Below are 22,120 nucleotides of genomic sequence, written 5' to 3' on the forward strand. Positions count from 1 at the left end.
ACCTCAGAAGTTTAGTCCCATAGTGCTCAGAGCCATTTGATTTTGAATGATTTCTAGCTTGTGTCGCGTTTCACATCCGGGACACACTCTCCCCTATTTCGCAGTAGTACAAAACGAGCTGCCCTGTGAACTTTCACATGCCATCCGTAAATCCTAACAGGTAAGAATACCGTACCGCATAGGAATACACTAGCAGAGGACGGACAAACGTAGTGGAGGCAGTATTTATATTAGATCTGTAGCACCTTGAGAGTGTTCTGCCAATAAAAGGCAGTCTTTGAATTGCCTACCCCACATATCACCCATGTGATCGTTGTTACACCTTGGTATTTTGCTGAACTGATAGCCTTTAGACTGACGTGATTTATCGTGTAATGTAAATTTAACGCATTCCTTTTAGTATTTATGTGGATAACCTCACATTTTTCATTAATTAGTGTCAATTGCCACATTTCCCAACATGTAGATATCTCGTCTAAATCATTTTGCAATCGATTTTGGTCTTCTGATCACTATCCTAGACAGTAAACGACATCATCATCTGCAGGCAATCTAAGATGGATGCTCAAATAGTCTCCTAAATCATTTATGTAGATTAGGAACAGCAGAGGTCATGTAAAACTATTTTTGGGAACGACAGGTATCACTTCTGTTGTACTCAATGACTTTCCGTCAATTACTACGAACTATGACCTTTCCGATAGATCACGAGTCCAGTCGCACAGCTGAGGAGATATGGAGAATGAGAAAGCTTTTGATAGCAACGGCATCAAAAACTTTCTGGAAATCCAGGGATATGGAATCACTTTTGAGATCCCCAGTCGATATGAGTCTTCACATCATGAGAATAAAGAGCTAGTTGTGTCGCAAAAGAAAGATGTGATCTAAAACCGTGCTGATTACATGCCAATTGATCGTTTTCTTTGAGGTAATTCGTAATGTTCGAACATGTTACTTGTTTAGCTACTCATTAACGTAGTAGCGGTGGTGGTGGTGGTGGTGGTGGTAGTACGAGCAAAAGAAAATCGATGTGTCGATTCTGAGTCACAGACACAAAGAGTAGCAGCAAACTTTTATTATACAGGTTACAGGTTTCAGTTTTTCAACTTAATTTCTACTACATTCAGTCCATCTCTGAGGCTTGTAAACGATTCACACAAAGGTAAACGTTAACTCCGTCCACAGACCCCGGCGGACCCATCGGTACCTACCATACAAACATTAACTTTTTTCTTGTAGTCATCTGGCTTTTTGGTTCACGAGACGATCGACTCACAAACTCCGGTAACAATTCGCTACTTGGAAGTCGTCAACCTTCCATCTGTTTAGAGCAAGATAAGGGTTCCTGAAGGCTCTATTAATATTGCCTTAGGAAAAAAGTAAGTTAAGTTTCGTGCCCGATGATTTGCAGCGTAGTCGTTAACACAGAAGCCAACTACTGGATCTTCACACTTGCAGATTTACAAGCATCTCTAAGATTGAGGCAAGCGCTGTTCCGTGTACGCTTCCCAATGACTGTCTCGTGGGGATTTAGTATTTTTCCAAAATTCAGGTCGTGGACAACGCAATATTCACAAGCCTGTTTTTCACAGGCCAGAATTTTCGGAGTGCTACAGCAGTGCACCATAGATTCGAACAGTCACTTGTCTCATCTGAACATAGAGATACCATCAACAATATCAATGCTATCCACATAGCGAAGTTTAGATTTAACTACGAGTATCTGGAAGCGTAGGATAAGATATTACATAATATTTTCCTCTACTTTAATCCTCACAGCATTGACATGGAAATTCTGTTTATAAAATTGCCTGCACTGGCTAAGGAGATGTCAGGTGCTAGGCCACCGGATGGAAATGATTCCATATAAGTTAGGTGCATTTGCGAGTAATAACTGCGGGAATTTGTACATCGCTGTTGTCTGCTAAAAATAAAGTTATTGCATAACGCAAATTTTCTGAAAGTTACACTATCTTGTACGAGGACGTGCTGAAACGTAATGTCTCCGAACCTTTTTATATGAAAGCACTTAAAGCTTTTTAAATAAATCAAACGTTATTATCATTCTACATATTCATTCTTCATGTCTACATATTTGCAGTCCTGTGTAACTAGAGGGCTCCGAATTGTAGCTGTAACATGGTGGTGTGTAACTTAACTACGCCGGTGCGCGAGAAACAGTGTCCTGTAATCGATTTCAGAATTCGAAGAATTTGTCCACACATGAAGCACTCTCTCCTTCAGCATAACAATGCCAGACCCCACATGAGAGCTGCGACATATCCAACGAATCGACGCCTACGGTTCACTGTCTTCGATCATCCTTCACACAGTCCCGACCTGGCGCCATCCGATTTTCATCTGTTTCCAAAACTTAAAGAGCTACTTAGAGAACTGCACGTTGATAGTGATAAAGCAGTGCAATCAGAGGTGAGGTTGTGGCTCCGTCAGTAAAGTCAAACATTCTACAGTGACGGTATCAACTAACTGGTCTCTGGTTGGGAGAAATACATTCGTCACCAGGATGATTTCGTTGAGAAATAAATATGTAGACATGAAGAATAAAGGTGCAGAATGTTAGTAACGTTTGTTGTATTAAAAAAGCTTTAAAAGTTTTCATATAAAAAAGTTCGGAGGCACTACTTTTCAGCACGACCTCGATTAATAGAAAATTGTAGAAACTCCCTGTAATTGTTGACATGTGATAAGAATGATTACAAGATAATAATTACGAAGAGGTATAAAATCCCAACGAAAGAGGGTACGTAAATACACAAATATTTATGTCTTATGTTTACTAACAGGAAATATCGTAACCTGAATAATATTGTAGCACTGCATGTTAATATTGTAATTTTTTATGACAAGTGATCAACATGTGATTTCCAAGAAAACATTGGATGCATCTGTGCTTTGAAGTATATAAAGCTTTCTGCTTCGGTGATCAATTGTGAGAGCGAGATTTAACTGAATCGTGGGTGATGTACTGATTTTGTTGCATAGTCAGGAAGCAGTGTGTGCTGCGAAAACCGGCTACTGGCTGTGTGTGATGTGCTATTGGAAGTTATAACTGAGTCAACTGTATAAACAAATAAGCTTTTGTTAGTTGTATCTGTAAACGGGACTTGAATTAATTTATATATTTAATACCATTTCCTCGATACTTATTATGTAGTGGAACTCTTTAGTTCACAGTTTGCATTTAGAGATGACGCCATCTGTTTCACGCCAAGGTTGAGCTGCCTTGATTTTACTGTTCCTTAGACAGGTATGGAACAAGCTGCGATACTGTTTGCTCATTTCATAATGAATTATTTTAATCGACAGAAAATGTTGGCCAATACAGTCCGCAAATTTTTATGAAGTAAAAAGAAACATGTAGACAGGGTGGATGAGGAATCATGAGTTAAATATTTAACAGTGTTGTATAAACGTAAAAAATCACCAGAAGACTAAGAGAAATCAGAGATCAGCTTGTATAAGTAAATGAGGATGCAGAGGTTAGTCTGTTAGTCTGTTAAATAGGAAGTCTCCAGGGAAAGATAGGATCCCCAATGAATTGCTGAACTATGGAGGATAGCCACTAATAGTACAATTAATGAAGTTCGTTAACGATGTTGTAACTAGAAATAAAATTCCAAACGATTGGAGAACTAGTATTAAATTTCTCAAGATACAAAAAAAAGAGCAGGTTATCTTTGTTTTATTGATGTACAGAAGGTTTTCGATAGGATTCAGTTAACAGAAGTGGTAATCCTGCTCTACAAAAGGGAGATTCCTTCCAGCTGCATAAAAACAATTGAAGACATTTATTCCAACAGCTACATTCAGATGAAAATTGATTCCAGGTGAAGAAGCTGCATAGTAGTTTATAGTAGTAATAGACAAGGTGACTCTTTCAGCTCGCTACCTTTTGGTATAATCATGGACGAGGTGATAAGGAATATATTGGCTAGTAGTTGTTATAGAATGGGGGACGAAGAAATAAGTCATTGGTTATGCTGACGATGCAGTTCTGCTGGTAAACTGTGAAGATAACCTGCAGAAACTTTTGCATATATTTAACGTGGCAGCCAAAAACCTACATATGGTCATATCCACTCAAAAAACCAAATGTATGACCATATCTGTGGAACCAATTAGATGCAAACTGGAAGTAGATGGAAAAATTATTCAACAGATAATAACACTTAAATATATTGGTATTGAGCTATCCAGCAGTGGTAATATCGAAAAGAAAGTTAGACCACAAGTATCAAAAGTAAGTAAAGCGGCAGGGTGTGTAAATGACAGTATTTGGGAAACAAGCATATTCGAAAACATGCAAAGGCAGGAATACACAAAACAATGATGAGACCAATTATAACATACACAGCTGAGACAAGACGAGAAAAATACAGAACTATGACTTTTGGAAACCACAGAAATGAAAATTCTGCGAAGGATTACAGAGAAGACATTGAAAGATAGAGTGCGAAGTGGAAAACAATAGAAAAGGATTAAAGTGGACTCCATTAATGAGTGGGTACGTAAGAAGAAGTATTTTGAATTAAACTAACACTCAGACGGGATGGGTGTACGGAAAGTTGTGAAAATCGTAAGAAATACATTACGAGCAGCCAAAAGAAATATTGGCCGTCCAAGGAAAAAATGGAGCGACAAGCTCAGTGTGGACTGAGTGTACTGCAGGAAACGGGCTTTAGTCTCGGAAGAAAGTAAGAAGAAGAAGAAAGAGAAACCGATCTATTCTGCCATGTCGTTCAGGAATGAAACAAATGTGTTTCGCTTCATGACACAGTTTTTACCAACACTGGTTTCCTACATCTGGGAATCACAGTACGTTGCTATTGAGGTGCCTCTAAAATGTAGAGATAGCTATACAATTTTAATTATCACCTGTAAAAAAAGTAAATTGCGTATTTAATATTTTGGTTCTATAATGCAAGAGCATGTCTGCAGCCCTGATTCACGTGGAAATCCCTGAGCCACAGTATCGTATCACACGTCTAGAGGAGCCACCCATAAATAAAATGGAGGTGGGCTGTGCCTTTTTCTTTGCTGCTCCTGCTTTGAGATACGGTACTGTCGCAAGGGAATTTCCATTTGAACAACAATTGCAGACACTTAACTGCAAACAAAAAAAGTTATGTAATTACATGCTTTCGAGGTGATAACTAAAATTCTATGACTAACTCTCGTACGGCTGTGGTACAATATGCTGGTCTATATCTACATCTACTCTCCTCAAACCACTGTGAGGAGCGTGGCCGAGGGTACTTCCCACTGCACCAGTTACTACGGCTTGTGCCCCTCCGACTCGAGTACGGAGGCGCTGTGATTAATCTAATCTTGTCCTCGTAATCCCTAAGGGAGCGATCGTTGGTTTATGTAGTATATTCCTAAATCCATCATTTAAACCTGGGTCTTGAAACTTCGTAAGTAACCTGTATCGGGATAGTTGGTGCCTATTAGTGACCGCTAGTTCGATGTTTTTAGGAGCTCCGCTACGTTCTCCGATGAGTCAAACAGACCTGTGACCATTCGTGCTGCCCTTCTCTGTATAATTTCAGTGTCCCCTACTAGTCCTGTTAGATAAAGGTCCCACTCAATCGAGCAATATTCTAGGATAGGTACCACGGGTGTTTTGCAAGTCATCTCCATTTCCCTAATAGTCTAGCGATGTTCCGAAGTCTGAAACTGTTTTACCTAAGATTGAGTCTTCCATTTGTACTCTTGGAATACCACATTTTTTTCTATTGTGAAGAGCACGATTTTACATTTCTAAACTTTTATAGTAAGCTGTCAACCTTTGCCTCACTTTGCAATCTTATCAAGATGTAATTAAGTACTTGGGCAGCTTTTAACAGAGAGTACTTCATTACAGTTAAATGCATCAACTGAGAACAGTCTCAGGTTAATATTAATGATGTCTGAAAGGTCATCAGTACACAACATGAACAACAAGTACCCAAACAATCTTCACTGGGACACAACGGAAGTTAACCCTACATCTGACGGTGCTCTTTATCCAAGATAATATGCAGCGTACTCCGTACCAAGAAACCGTCAATTCAGTCACACTTCGCTCGATACCCAATGCGATCTGTAGGGTGATTATAATTAAACTTCCTCTTCTTGAGGGGGCCCCTTTGAAAAATGAGTGATCATAGGACAATGAAACTGTTTTAAAACAATTATAGGGATATTTTGAGTCATTTGTCTTCTGACTGGTTTGATTCGGCCCGCCATGAATTCCTCTCCTGTGGCAACCGCATCATCTCAGAGCAGCACTTGCAACCGACATCCTCTGCTGTATGCTGGATTTATTACAATCTGTCTTTCCCTACGGTTTTTACGCTCTACAACTCCTCCTAATGCTGTGGAAGTCCTTCCCTGACGTCTTAACAGATGTCCTATCATCCTGTCCCTTTCCTTGTCAGTGTTCTCCATATATTCATTTCCTCCGATTCTGCGCAGAACCTCCTCATTCCTTACCTTATCAGTCCACCTAATTTTCAATATTCCTCTGTAGCATCACATCTCAAATGCTTTGATTCTCTTCTGTTCGGGTTTTTCCACAGTCCGTGTTTCACTACTATACAAAGCTGTGCTTCTCGATTTGCTCTCAATCCATATTCCGTATCCAGGAGAGTGTTATTCCATTCAGCAGCTCCTGTAATTCTTCTTCACTTTCACTGGGGACAGCAATGTCATCAGCGAATCGTATCGTTGATATCCTTTCATCTTGAATTTTAATTCTACTTTTGAACATTCCTTTTATTTCCATCGTTGCTTATTCGATATATAGACTAAAGTGTAGGGGCGAAAGAACTGCATCCTTGCCTTACACCCTTTTTGATCCGAACGCTTCGTTCTTGTCGTCCACTCTTATTATTCCCTCTTGGCTCTTGAACATGTTGTATATTACCCGTCTCTCCCTACACCTTACCCCTATTTTCCTCAGAATTTCGAACATCTGGCACCATTTGACGCAGTCGAACGATTTTTCCATGTCGACAAATCCTACGAACGCTATGTAGGAAGAGAAATAACGAATACACCATTGAAAAAAACACAATTTTAATTTCTTCTTGAGAGGGTAACATTTGTTAAACGCATACCAAGTTTATGCCCCGAGTTACAAACGTTGCTTACTGTGACGACCGTCTGCATCCACGAGAGACTGGAACCGCTCTGGAAGTATCACTTCACAAATGTTCGCAGCACTTTTCGAACGGTGGACCATGGAATATTCAGCTGCCCTGAAGATCGCACATAGCGTCCAGCGTTCTCAGCCATGGAAACTATAACTTCAACAATTTATGGCGCAACTGGCCGTCGGCCTCTACAAGGAGCAATTCCCGGATCGCTAGTTACGGCGGTGGAAATATTTATTACATCACCATGAATGACTTCGTCTTTTTGTCTTTTGCAGCAATTTGCTTCAGGTTATCTCAGTTCCATTGTTGCTAAACTTTGACACATTCTTGCCTTAATAATCTGACTTCTTCACGCATGTTTTCCAACAATACACAACTCTTTGTTGTTGTAGTTTGGTTTCACAATGAAACCAGTGTTTATACTGCCATTTTGAGTGAAGACTTTGCATTGAGAAGATGGGCAGCTCAGTTGAATTAACGGCAGAAGCGAAAGCTGCTATAATTGCTTATTCGTCTGTTGGTCTCAGCATCAAAGAGATAGCCTCTAAGACAGGATTTAATCAGTCTACAATTTAGAGGTTACTGAAAAAACACAGGGAAAAAGGAAATGTTGATCGTGAAGAAGGAAGAGGTCGGAAAATGGCATCTACTGCCAAATAGGACAGGGTATTGAAAATGCTTTCGCTCAACGATCGCCGCCTATCACCAACTGAACTAAAGCGAGACTGGGAGGAAATGTGCGACATCTCAGTAACCATTACAACGGTAAGAAATAGACTACTGGAGGCTGGACTCTCAGCCCGCCATCCTAGAGGGAAGCCTTTATTGACCAAGATAATGTGACAACAGCGACTACGGTGGGCAAAGGCAGATGCGACATGGACACCAGAGATGTGGAACAAATTAATCTTTTCAGACGGTTCCAAATTTAATCTGCATGGCTCAGATGAAAAAGTGTTCGTGCGTCAAAGAAAAGGTGAAGAATTTTTTCCATTATGCATTACATTAAGAATAAAAACAAATTGACTTAAATTATTGTGTATATTCATTTCTGATAGAAATCTAGAGAAATCGGGCAAATTTAGTTCAGTTATGAATGGCCTGTAGGTGGCAGCATAGCGCAGATGCACACATACCGTCGCAGTATCAGTATAAAGATGGCGGCCCCACTTGCGACTTGCACCAGGGAAGAACAGCGTTTTGTTGTTCGGTTTTTGCGTAGTGAAGGTGTGAAACCTATTGAAATTCATCGACGAATGAAGGTTCAGTACGGTGATGCATATTTGTCACAGCAGCAAGTCTACGAATGGAGTAGGAAGTTCGCAAATGGTGTGACTTCAGTGGAAGACGCTCCTCGCCCAGGTCAGGCACAACGCGTTACGACTCCACAGAACATTGCAGCAGTTGCAGCCGTAGTGAAGGAAAACCGCCGAGAGACACTGAATGGTTCAAATGGCTCTGAGCACTATGGGACTCAACTGCTGAGGTCATTAGTCCCCTAGAACTTAGAACTAGTTAAACCTAACTAACCTAAGGACATCACAAACATCCATGCCCGAGGCAGGATTCGAACCTGCGACCGTAGCGGTCTCGCGGTTCCAGACTGCAGCGCCTTTAACCGCACGGCCACTTCGGCCGGCGACACTGAATGACATTGCAGCATGTTTACAGGATAGTCATGGGTCAGCACACCACATTGAGCATGATGTGCTCCAGTTTCACAAAGTGTCTGCAAGATGGGTGCCACGGCAGCTGAATCCTGAAATTAAAGAACGACGTGTTGATGCTTGTGAAGAACTTCTTCGGCGCTTTGAACGAGAAGGTGATGGCTTCCTTGCAAGAATCGTTACCGGGGACGAAACCTGGGTTCACTTCCACCAACCAGAAACGAAGAGACCGAGTAAGGAATGGCGCCATTCCTCATCACCAAGGGATTTCCATATGTTTGGACCACTCAGAGACGCAATGGGAGGAAAGAAGTTCCGTTCTGATGAAGAGGTACGCCACGCGGTGCATGAGTGGTTGCGCGGACTACCAAAAGAATTTTTTCTAAAGGAATTTATACATCTTGTAAGCGCTGGAGGACTTGCATTGAGCGTGGGGAAGATTATGTTGAAAAGTGATACAGCTTTGTAGCACTTCTGCACAATAAATAATACTTAAAAAAATATTTAAGATTTTCATTTGACTCACCCTCGTATAAGTACTGACTGCCTTGCAGAAGAAAGAATCTGAATTAGTGAAAGCGATGTCGGTGTTTCAAGTTCTCTTTCATGACGTCTGCTGTGGATTCAACCCACTAATGAGAATTTGAGAATTTTCCACTGTATAGATCTTCGATTTTTGTTTTGTTTTTATTAGTAGAGTTTGGCTGCAGTCCTTTGTTCTCTATTCATGTTGCGCTGTTAATAGTTTACAGTTGAACATTTCGCGATTTCATTCTTTCGATCAACACATTATGTGCTCTAAATGATCAGTCGATTATAAGAAAATCACAACGTGGTTTTGGATTACACACTGCTGTTAATATTTGATGTTATTTTTGAAATAATTATTATTAATTAGTATTTTTGATGTCTAACCGAACTAAGTGAGACCTACGTTGTTCTTGTAATAATAGCACATTGTTTTATGATTTGATGTAAAAGTGGAACCGTTGTCACGTTTTTTAGTTAAAATTCCTATGAACGTCATCTAATTTTTAAATTGCAGCTGACTTTACAGTTTGGTGTCTTTATTTTTAATTGCTCATGTCTCTTTTAGAATTACTGAGTTACGAAGTGCAAGTATCTTACAGGATACAACCTCTATCTTTGCAGTATGGTCTGTATGCTGGCATCATGGGGGCCTTTTTGTACATTCCCTTTGGAAGCTGCCACAATCTCGTCATTGGGCCGACTGCTATCCTCGCGCTTATGGTGCAGAGCTCAGTGTCCAACTACGGTCCTGACATAGCTATCCTCCTTACTTTCCTGACTGGCTGCATCATTGCCCTTTTGGGACTTTTACATTTAGGTAAGTGTTCAGTGTCCGCAAGACATAACTGAAAGATAAAAATAACGTACTTACATTGTAATTACTGTGATTAAGGACTAGTTGAAAAGGCTTTGCTAGTTTCCTCTACTCAAAATCGTGCACACCATCTGTATGCGTCTAGTGTTGAACATGAAATTAAGTGTGAGGACGTTCTACGGATTTGTTGCGTATTGTCTATCTGAGGCGGCGCCGTGGGTAGCAGCCCGATATTTGCGTAGGTGGATGTGGGGAACTGCTTAGAAACCACATCCAGGTTAGGCGTCTCACCAGCCCTGATTATTAATCCGTGAGACAGATTCAGCCCTGAGCATGCTCGACACTCTGAATTCTGGAATCAGAGCGGTAACGTGCTCGGCTATCCGGGCAGGCAGAGCTGTTTTCTGAAGAGTGAATCGAACCCATACATTATCTTTATGAAACTAGAACCACCCACCATGAATGACAAAGGTTTTATCTTACTATAATTCCGAGAAGATAGACTTTTAGGTCCTGAACAATTTTTTTCCGAAGGAACAAAGCAGAAAACGCAAATGGGAAGTAACCAATGAGACCACAAATGAAACTGAAAATATTTTAGCGAACAATAAAGAAACTGTCCAGGCTGTGACGGTCCACTTCAGAATTCCAAGTTAAGTTATCTGTAAGATGCAGAGTCAAATAAATAATTAATTAAATAAAAATAAATTTTAATGGAACAAGTTTTTAAGAGTACGTATTCCAAGCCATTATTGTAACATCAAATTGGGGGGGGGGGGGGGGGGGGCAAAAATTTGGCAGCGATGGTGAGTCAATTCGACTTGCCATGACCAACAAATTTTTCTTAATTAACTAAGAATATCACAGAATATATACATATATAAAAGTGCAGAACATGAAATAAAATATAGTGCACATGCACTGAGTACAGAACATATCAAGCAAAGACAAAATGTGTACACAATGAGTACAAAACATATTAACAAATGGCAAAAGTGCACACGCACTGCAGTACAGAACATATCAGCAAATCACAAAATGTATACGCAATGAATACAAATCATATTAACAAATTACAAAAGTGCACATGCACTATAGAAATCTTAAACATTTTTTACAATAAATAAACATATCAAGGAGTGAAATAAAGTGCACACGGACTGTAGAAGTCTTTAGTATTTTTACATAACATATTATGGAGTGAAATAAAGTGCACACGCACTGTAGAAGTCTTTAGCATATTTACATAACATATCATAGAGTGAAATAAAGTGCACATGCACTGTAGAAGTCTTTAGCATTTTACAAGAACTAGGAAAGGAATGGGAAGGATTGCATCATGGTTGTAGCACATTAGGTTGCACGCAGCTGCACTGAAAGTCCATATCTTCTACAGAAGCACAACACCAAGTGAGACAATCTGAAGTTCTTTTCCCTGAAGTATTAATCAGTGTAGCCAAGACACTGAAATGTCGTAGTAATATTCCATGTTATCATTTTGGTATTACATTAGGTACACCAAACAGTGGGACCATAATAACATCTCCATCGCTCAAGGTGGTGGACAGCATGTCGTGTCAACACCACGTTCTTGTAAGGTACACCAACGTAGAATTAGTGCAGAAACCAAATATAGTGCTCCATGAGCATGAGGGTAGACAGGACAAACGGATATGGTAGTAATTTGTGGTAATTAGGTCAGAAGGTGAAGGACATTAAATCTTACGCCAGTCATCATTGATAATTACACTAGTCGATTAACTGATTTTTAAGTAATTCGAGGCACTCATCGCCCAGTAACTGAACATTTCTGTACCATGTATGAAGTATTACAGAATAATGTTCAAAAGTTATCTGTTTACAGAGGACATTGGCACTCATTGGCCAGATACAAATCATCAGAAGTCATCATTCAAAACAGGAGCTAATTCATATATAGCATAAAAGTGACATAATATAAATTTAAAGTATAAGAAACAGTGGCATTCGTTGGTCAGCTAGTATTAATTATTACAAAACATTTTGCATCCTTCAAGTGACATCTGACATATTTAAAAATAATTATTCGCACTCATTGGCCAGTTACTAAACATATAGCAAGTATTAATAGTACAAAACATTTTTCATTATTAAAGTGACATATGACATATTTAAAATGTAACACTGTAACTATTACTCAAGGTCTGTGGTTAGAAAACATTACGCAGAACTCATCATTCAAGTGACATAGGACATAGTGAAAATGTAACATACTCTACCTATTGTTCAAGATCTGTGACTACAAAACATTATTCAGTATTACTCAGAACTCTCTCAAACTGGTAGCATTATTTGGGACTGGTAATACATTTTTTTGTGCTAGCAATGCATTGCGTTGGGATCGAGAATTAATTACTGGGGCATAACAATATTTGCTTTTGAGTTATTGCTGCAAATGAAGATGTGTAACGTCATTCGTCATGAGTCAGCTGTAGCAAAATTATGAAACAAGTGGAGTATATGTGATCACATTCATGAATGACACACACACATGGGTAAGAAAAAATGCAAGAACTAGAACAGGTTTAATGATTAACTGCTTATAGCGTATTAATTTCGTGAATAATTTCTCCTCTAAAAAATACAAAATGGATTATTAAGCTGAAAGAAGAAACGCATATTATGCTGAAAAGTAGTAAACTTCGAATTAACAGGTAATGAAATGTTTATTAAATATATGTGTTCTCTAGCTGTCCTTTACAAAACCTTCAGTCATCATACCATGCGGCATAAGACATACTGTCAAAACGAACTGCAACAAGTACTTAAATAACTACATAGCATCTCTTAACCATCAGTAAATATATAAACTTCATCATTATTTTCATCTGCAAAGAAAAACTTCATTATCATTACTATCATCACCTACAAAGAAAAACTTCATTATCCGTATCACTATATTCTTCATCATTATTCATCACCATTCATTATCATTTGCAAAAAAGTCACTTCATTATTCATTATACAACTATTCATAGTATAGAGTTCCTTATTTCTAGTATATTTCATCACTGAAACTAAGATGTGTAGTTCTGTCTGACAGCCTGCATCAATCGCCTCGTATTCTGAAAGAAAAAATTAGTTAAGACTGCTATCATACGATGTGTATAGTATATTCTTGTTAATGCTTGTTAATTATGATCCATTTACTCTTCGTGACGAGGTATTGTATCTTCTTTCGTTTATTCCGAAGGTGAAATTCCCATTTCTGTTTAATTTATTTCTTTTACACGTTATTTCTTTCTGAAAATGATGAACAAAGATTAATGTCTTGCATTTAAATCATATACCCATTAAATAAAAACTGGTTTATAGTAACATAATTGAGCATACAGCATAGCATGACAGAAAACGTAATATGTCAAAAAAATAGTGTTCAGATGCAAAAATGTACACAGTGTATCACAATGTAGCAACAACAAAAAAATAAATAAATAAATAAATAAAGTAGTCACGATGTTGAGATATCATAAGGCAAAATGTCAAAGTCAACTGGTGTTTGATATATCTTAAATATTTCATAGTGCATACAAACAAAACAGGAAAACAATCATACATACATGAAGAATGGAAAATGTGCACAGTCTGATGTGTAACGACAAGAAAAGCGACCTGCTAACCTTACCGGCCACTTGCCAAGAAAAAATACGATAATCATCAGTAAGTAATCACATAAATATAATTGCATAAGTGGTCATAAAATGTGTAAGTTCATCTGGAAAAATGTGCACGGTCTGAGGTGTAACGACAAGAAGAGCGACCTGCTAACCGTACCTTGCCGGGCACTTGCCAAGAAAAAATACAATAATCATCAGTAAGTGTTCATGTGAATATAATTGCATAAGTGGTCATAAAAAAAATTAGGAAATGGCATTACAGTGTGATAAATTATAAAGTATGTTCATTCAATAAAAGGTTTGACGTTGGAGACGTGGTGATTCCCTTTGATTTTTCTGGTTCTCAAAGTTTCGACGTGTACTACATTAGGGTGAGGAATGCTGCGAATTCGATATGGACCTGCGTATAGAAGCTCAAATTTACTGCATCTACTTTTTCCTCTGTTGGATAAATACTGTGTACGTACTAATATCTTCTGTCCAATGTGAAAGTCACGGCGTGTACAAACCTGTCTTTGCTGTCTTCTCCGGCGCTCTGCGGCCCGTTTGATGTTGTTCAGCGCAATGTCAATTATTTCATGGTGTCGTAGTCGACGAGATGTAGGAAGGGTTACTAATTCTTTAATTTTGTTAGGTGGTTCAACATTTTTCAGTATAACAGACGGAGATAGCATAGTAGATTCATTTGGTATGGAATTAATTACATCCTGGAATGAGAGTATATGTGTGTCCCAATTAATATGTCTTTTATGGCAGTATATTCTGTACAGTTTACCAATTTCTTTCATTAATCGTTCACAAGGGTTCGAAGAAGCATGGTACCTGGATATATAGATCGGAGAACTGTTTCTAGCTCGTAACATACGTGTCCATATAGCAGATCGAAACTGTGGTCCATTGTCGGAAATTACTTTCAATACATACCCTACATGAAATAGAAAATGTTTTGCAAATGCTTTCGAAACAGTTTTAGCAGTAGCTTTGCGTAACGGAGTGAAGGTAACAAATTTTGAAGTGAGTTCAACAGCGACAAAGATGTAGCAAAAACCTCTATTAGTCCTGGGAATCGGACCAAAAATGTCTACAGCGGCCATGTGTCTCAATTTAACAGGTACAATGAGGTGTAATGGAGGAATATGTGAAGTCGTATCTGACATAGCTTTCTGGCAGATTTTACATGACGCTATAACTCGTCAAATACGTTTCTCCACGTTGGTAAAATAACAGTTTTGTCTCAGTATAAGAACACATTTTCTGGCTCCGTAATGTGCGTAACTTAAATGAGTATACCAGATTAATTTGTTAACAAGTTCGTCAGGAATGCATAATAACCAATTGTTGCTGTCAGGGTGAGAGCGGCGAAACAGAATATTACTGCGTACAGTGTAATGGTTTCTAATGGTAACATTATTCCTATCTTGCCAAAGGTGTTTAATTTCTTTCCACACGTTGTCTTTACTCTGCTCATGTGCTATGTCTTGTAATGACGACGAAATGAAATTTTCAAATGCAACTTGTTTAATGTACATGACGCTGTAATTTGCTTTGCAGAAATTGGTTGCGATGTCTTGCTGATTGTTACTGAGAGAACGGGATAGTGCGTCTGCTACAATATTTTGTGTACCGGGAATGTGAACAATTGTAAAATTAAATTCTTGTAAATAAAGTTTCCATCTACTTAATCTGTCGTGTGTAAATTTAGCGGAAAGTAAAAACTGTATCGCTCTATGATCTGTGTAAACGGTGGTATGTCTTCCATAAAGGAAATGCCGAAATCTCGTAAATGCCCATACAACACATAATGTTTCAAGTTCTGTAACAGAATAATTGCGTTCAGCAGGTGACAGAATGCGACTCGCAAAGGCGATGTTTTTAATTACTGTAGTGCCATCTTCTTCAATTTCCTGAAAAAATGTGTACGCCTAAAGCGGTGTTAGAACTGTCAGTGGCAATGGAAAAATTTCTAGTAAGATCTGGGTGCGATAAAAGTGGTGCATTCAACAAAGCATGTTTCAGGTTCATAAATTCAGAATGTGCTTGCTTATCCCAGGACCAAATAGTGTTTTTACCTGTCAATTGACATAATCTGGGGGTGTCTAAAGCAGAATAATGAATAAATTTACGAAAAAAGTTAATTAAACCCAAAAAGCTGCGTAGTTGTTTCTTCGTCGTAGGAACAGTAATGTCACGTAAAGCTTGAAGTTTTTCCGGGTCAGGCGCAATGCCCCCTGCTGAAATGACATGCCCAAGAAATTTTATAGAAGTTTTACCAAAGTGCGATTTACTGAGATTAACTGTGAGTCCTTGTGCACGAAAAGTTTGTAACAGTTGTTCAAGAATCAGATTGTGTTCAGACCAGTTAGCTTCTGCAATAAGAATGTCGTCTACGTACGTTGTGATTCTGTCTTTAAGTTCTGTCGGAAGTATTGTATTCAAGCCGCGAATAAATGCTGCTGAAGAAATAGTTAAACCGAACGGTAATTTACAAAATTGATAAGTCACCAAAACAGAGAAAAGCTGTGTACTTTCTGCAGTCCGGATGGAGTTGAATTTGCCAAAATCCCGATTTCAAATCTAATGTGGAATAAATTGCAGTACCATGAAATTTTTGTAGAAGTTCTTCTAGTGTCAGTGGGCGATCTGTTTCATTAATAATAATGTCATTGATGTGACGCGAATCAAGTACGAGGCGAAGTGAACCATCCTTTTTCTTAACAATATGGAGTGGATTTATGTACGGACTAACTGCCGGTTCAATAATTGCTTGGTCAAGCATAGCTTGCAATTCTTTCTTAACTTGTTCTCTGTGAATATACGGAATGGGATAATGTTTGGCTTTAAATGTGTCGTGCTGTTTAACTTGAAATTCATACATAAAACCGGACATAGTACCAGAAACGTTGTCAAAAACTGGAGCTTGCTGCAAAAGAATTTTGCGTAGTTCCGTGCGTTCGTCGTCTGTATTTGCACTGCTCTGCTTAACTTTATCAGAAATCATCTGTATAACGTCATAGTCGGCTTCGTCTGGAGTATTATAGTTGTGTACGTACGCATCTGTGAACAATGTGGAATGACAGTCTAAGTTACGTGATGCGGAAATGACCTCTGTACGATTGCTTGTTCTTCTGCAGATAAAGAGTGCTCAAATTCTAAAGCCAGTTGTACATTTTCATCCTTTAACATTAAATAGGAGTTTTGAAAGTCAATAATTGCGTCGTGTAGTGCCCGAAAATTCGTACCTAAGATAACGTCTGTCGTCAATAAGGGAACAATCCAAAAATTTGAGTGAAATGTATGACCTGCAATACAAAATGATAAATGTGTCTGTAATTTTACATCTACTCCTTTACCAGATACTGCTCCTTTTACTTTAGTTTTGCCTAATGGTAACGTAGGATAAGTATTCTCTTTGTTACATTCGTTGAAAGTTTCCTCATTTATGACTGACATAGGTGATCCAGAATCGACTACTGCTGAAAATTTGGATGATCCAATTTTTACTTCGATGACAGGGTGTGAAATGGTTTTTTGAATAACGTTTTTCCTGCAAAAGAGTGTCTCGGATGTCGTCAAAACTAATATTTTCGTGAACAAGATTCTCTGTGTCAAAAGTATTGTTTGCGTTACTGGAAGATGCAACCTATACTGTATTTAGTCAAATTCTATCTGATGTGCTATTATTTTCGGGAGGATGCTGCGGCATTTCCACTATTTGTACTGTTCTGTCATTTCGTCCTGACGTATTACGTTCGGGATGATATCTACTATCTGGTTCATTCATAATAATTTGTTGTTGCGGATGATTTTGCTGCTGATAACACCGACTGTTATTAAATGTACGCTGAAAATTGTGCTCATTATTTTTTACGTCTGTCATGATAGTCATTTCCATACGGTGCATTGCGATAAGAATTGAAATAGTGTGTTTTCTGTACGTACTGATTTCCTTGTTGCTGTGCGTTACTATTTGTTGGAGCTGACGCTATACGTGTAGGCGGAGAAACATTAAGGCTTGGTTCACCTTGTACATTACATTGTTGGTTACGTATGCTAACCGGCTGGCTTTCATACTCTTGTGGTGAAAAAGTCTATTGTTACTAAAATGTGGTTCCTGTTGCTGAAAATTTTGTCGATACTGATAATTAACATTATTAAAGTTCTGGTGGTTGTCGTTCCTGAAGCGTCTATTACCTTTGCTATTGAAATTGCGTGGCTGATCGTAATTGCTGTATGTTTGTTGACCTTGGTTATTATATGAAAAATTTTTGTTTATAAAGGAATAATCCGATCGTTGCACTTCCAAAAGCTGTAACAGATCTCTGAATGCCGAAATATTTTCTTTCTGCTGACCCGTTAAAAGTGACACTCTTAATGATCGTGGTAACTTAGAAATACATAATTGAATAAGTGCAGATTCACTGTATGGTTCACTTAAGTACTGGCTTTGTTGGACCATGTGTTCAAAAAATTGCGTTACAGTGGAAAAATTTGAGTTCTCATAATTTGGTAAACTAATTAATTGATCCTTGATTCCGCGCTGTGTCGTCTTCGACCAATACGCTGACAGAAAAGCATTCTGAAATTCTTCTACCGAGTAGCATTTCTACGTAATGTATTATTAGACGAATCTATCTCACTGATCGTCTGCTGTAAATTTTGGAATTCAGGTGTTTGATTAAACGAAATCGGTGAAGTATCGTCTGATATGCTGTCATTATTACTTTCAATAACGTCAATACGACTGGCCAATTCATCATATTTTTCAGTCAGTATTTTTACCTGATCATGGTTTTTAGTGTCACAAGCATTAATTTGTTTTTGTATTTTACGTGTGGTTTCGTTCAATTTTTTAATGTCTGCTTTGATGGCATCGGGATCCTGTATTAATTCTAATTGCTCAAGTCTGTCGGTCACTATCTGAAAGTCTACTGTGTGTGTATCAGTTTTTGATTTAAGATCGGAAATTTCATCACGCAATTCGGTGTTCAACTCTTTGATAGTATTAATTTCGTCTGATACGGTAGCAATATCGTTGTCTACGTACGTTTTTGCTTTCGTAAACAATTTGCGTTTATCGTCCTGTCTCTGTGCGGTAATTGTTTCCATAACTTGCCGTTTTACTTTATTCTGTTCCTGTATAAATTTACGGTAACGCGTTTCACTGTTCTGTAGGTGGTGATTAAAACGTTCGTCAATTTGACTGTTCTGTTGGTCGAATTTCGCATCTACTTTTGCATCCAGTGTGCGTGAAAGTTCTGCTGACATTAATTTAAACTCCTCGCGTAACTGTGTTGTGTTTTCAGAGCATTGTTTACCGACTGCACTAATTTCGTCTCTAAGTGATTCTGTTGCAGCTGCTTGCATATTCCTTAATTCTTGAGCAACAGATCTAATTTCTTCACTACTTTTCCTAGCACAAGCCTCAATTTCCTCACGTAATTGTTCTTTAGTATCATGACATTGCGCGGCAACGGCTGTAATGTGTTCACTAAGCTGTCTGGAATTGTTGTCTAATTTTTCATTCAGCTGTTTGGAACTGTTGTCTAATTTTTCATTAAGGTTGTCTTGTTTTTCATTAATTTCATTAATTTGTTGTTTGAGACTTTCACTAAGTTGTTTATGATTGTTGTCTTGCTTAGGCCGGTACTACACTATCAAATTTCTTTGTCCAATATCTTTGTCAAAGATATTTGATAGTGTAATAGGGATCTTTGACAAATGTCATCCAATATTTGATCAAATCTAGGCCGAGGCCGTATATTTGATCAAAGAAATCGCTTGTCTTCTGTTCACTGCAATGCAATATGTTACCACGCGGAGCGCTAGCATCGCTGCAGCGTTCTGTCGTCTGTAGTGTTTTTATAACCATTGCCGGTAAATACAGTTGGTGTGTGCCGACAACTACAGAATTAATAGAGATGTCTGAAGCTTATGAGGCGCTTTACAACGTGAGGCACCCTGAATAAAAAATAGATTAAGAAGATTGGAGACCTAACCTGACCTAACCTAACATAACATAACCCTCTCCTGTAGCAAGGAATCGGAGTGTTATAGTGTGCCTGTCTTCTGAAGATGTAGCAGTTCTTAAGTGAAAATTGTGCTTTGTGATATGAGGATACACTTCATTGAGCACATACAGAAATGTATGCTCATCCATTCTTAAGTAATTGATGTACGACTTGACGTCTTTCACTGTAAGCTCACGTAACAAGTTTTGTTGAATGCTTTTATCGTGTCGTCGTAATACCCACGGCTTCACCCAGATTAGATTAGTTTTTCGTTCCGTAGATTCGTGCTGAGGAGATCCTCGTGGATGTGGAACATGTCGATTTTTTCTAAGCTGAAATAAAAATACTAATAGTATGAATAAATACATCATTTGTTTCTATTAAAAATTTCGCCAATGGAGTAGAAGGAGTTGGCCAGTAGTAAGTCTTTCAGGCTCCTTTTAAACTGATCTTTATTTCTAACTAAATTTTTTATGTTTCCTGGCAAATTATTGAAGATGAGTGTTCCTGAGTAGTGGACCCCTTTTTGAACTAAAGTAAGTGTTTTTAAGTCCTTGTGCAGATCATTTTTGTTCCTGGTATTGTATGTATGAACTGAGTTGTTTGTTGGAAAAAGAGATATATTATTTACGACAAATTTTATTAAGAAGTAAATATACTGAGAGGCAGTAGTTAACCTGCGAGCCGGAAGTATAGTGAGACTCTGTCATTTGGGCCTACGAGAGTTATAGTTTTTTTTGTTTGTTTCTCATGCCTAGATAACTGTACAAACATATCGTTGCATGTATTGTAATAATCATTACATATAATGATCCACATGCAACAATATCTCTACGGAAGTATCTAGGCATGAAATACAAAACAAAAAAAGCTAACCTGCAAATCTCGTACGTCCAAACGACAGTCTCACTGTACTTCTGGCCCGCCAACAGTTTCATTTTCTTTCTTATTTTCCCCCAGTACCAATGCAAGAATCTGAAGTACCCAGTTCTTTGAAGAGGTTTCTGCAGGAGGTCCGTGAATTTACTCCACAAATAATACGTATTACACGCTTTTGGACCTTGAAAACTTTTGTTTGACTTCAAGATTTACCCCAAAATATTATCCCATATGACATTATGGAATGAAAGTATGCAAGCTTTTTCATTTTTATGTTGCCTATGTCTGCTAACACTCGAATTGCAAATACAGATTTGTTAAGGCGTTTCTGCAGTTCTGTGGTGTGCTCCTCCCAACTATTTATTATCAAGTTGTAATCCCAGGACTTTTAAGACTGTCAACCTCGTATGTATGGTTCCATTTTCTCCCCCCACTTCTTTTCCGCATGTGCACACAATGCAATTGGAGTACGTAGAACTGTTGCGGTTAATAACAAGTTGTTGTCAGCCATCTTGAACTTTGACGAAAAATTTGATGACAGTGTAATACCCCTTGTAGCGCTACGTCAAAGATCTTTGTCAAATATATTGGACGGAATATTGGATCACATCTTTGATCAAATCTTTGACAAAGAAATTTGATAGTGTAATACCGGCCTTATCATTCGACTGTTTGTAATTGTCGTCTAGTTTTTCATTAAGTTGTTTGTTCTGTTCACTAAGTTGTTTAAATTTTCACTAAATTGTACCAATAATGGCATAACTTTACCCCGGCCAAAATCTTCGGCTCCATTCTCTGCACTGTGTAATGGCGTATCTGCACTTGTCACGTTTTCTGTAACCATTTGGTTATTCTGTGATTCAGAAAAAGGTTTGCCCATCGGATGTGCACTATTGGTCGCTAAATCGGAATCAAATAAATCTGACGTACTTTGAGTACATTGTTCATTTTCGTTAGAAAAAATTTGCCTGTTCATTACGTAAATTTTGCAAACCGGGTGTGTCAAGCTGGGCAGCGTTCATTGTAACAGAACGTGCCGCGTCATCAATTATCGATAAATTAACAAAGGACACAATTGAATTTATTTGCTCATCATTAGCATTAAAATCATTACTAGTGGTCGGTAGGCACTGATTGTCTGTACATGGAGGATTATCATCATTACACTGAGTGTCGCAAGTATTATCGGTCAAATTATTAGAGTCGGCTATTTCGCTCATTGCACATCGCGATGTACTGTTAACAGTTTTTCGCGGCATTTTTCACAAATCAGAATTAAGCACAAATGAAACAAGGGCAATGCAAAAATGCAACAAACAATTACAAGAAAGAGCAACAAATTGCCGATGATCTGTGAAAGCAATAGTGACAAATTAGTAAATGCGCTGCGCCAGATGCAAACTAC

At 38.3% G+C, this 22,120-nt stretch overlaps 1 protein-coding gene across 3 annotated transcripts in view; it reads left to right on the top strand.

The window, feature by feature from the left end:
* The window catches only part of LOC124593102 (sodium-independent sulfate anion transporter-like), a 239,507-nt gene that overhangs the window by 149,378 nt on the left and 68,009 nt on the right, over nt 1–22,120 (top strand). For all 3 annotated transcript variants that reach the window (XM_047131899.1, XM_047131900.1, XM_047131898.1), the window contains exon 3: nt 9,980–10,175. In XM_047131899.1, coding sequence (XP_046987855.1) covers nt 9,980–10,175 — 196 coding nt within the window. The remainder of the gene's footprint in view (nt 1–9,979; nt 10,176–22,120) is intronic.

The sequence above is a fragment of the Schistocerca americana genome, chromosome 2 (assembly GCF_021461395.2).
Source record: "Schistocerca americana isolate TAMUIC-IGC-003095 chromosome 2, iqSchAmer2.1, whole genome shotgun sequence".
Taxonomy (NCBI): Eukaryota; Metazoa; Arthropoda; class Insecta; order Orthoptera; family Acrididae; genus Schistocerca; species Schistocerca americana.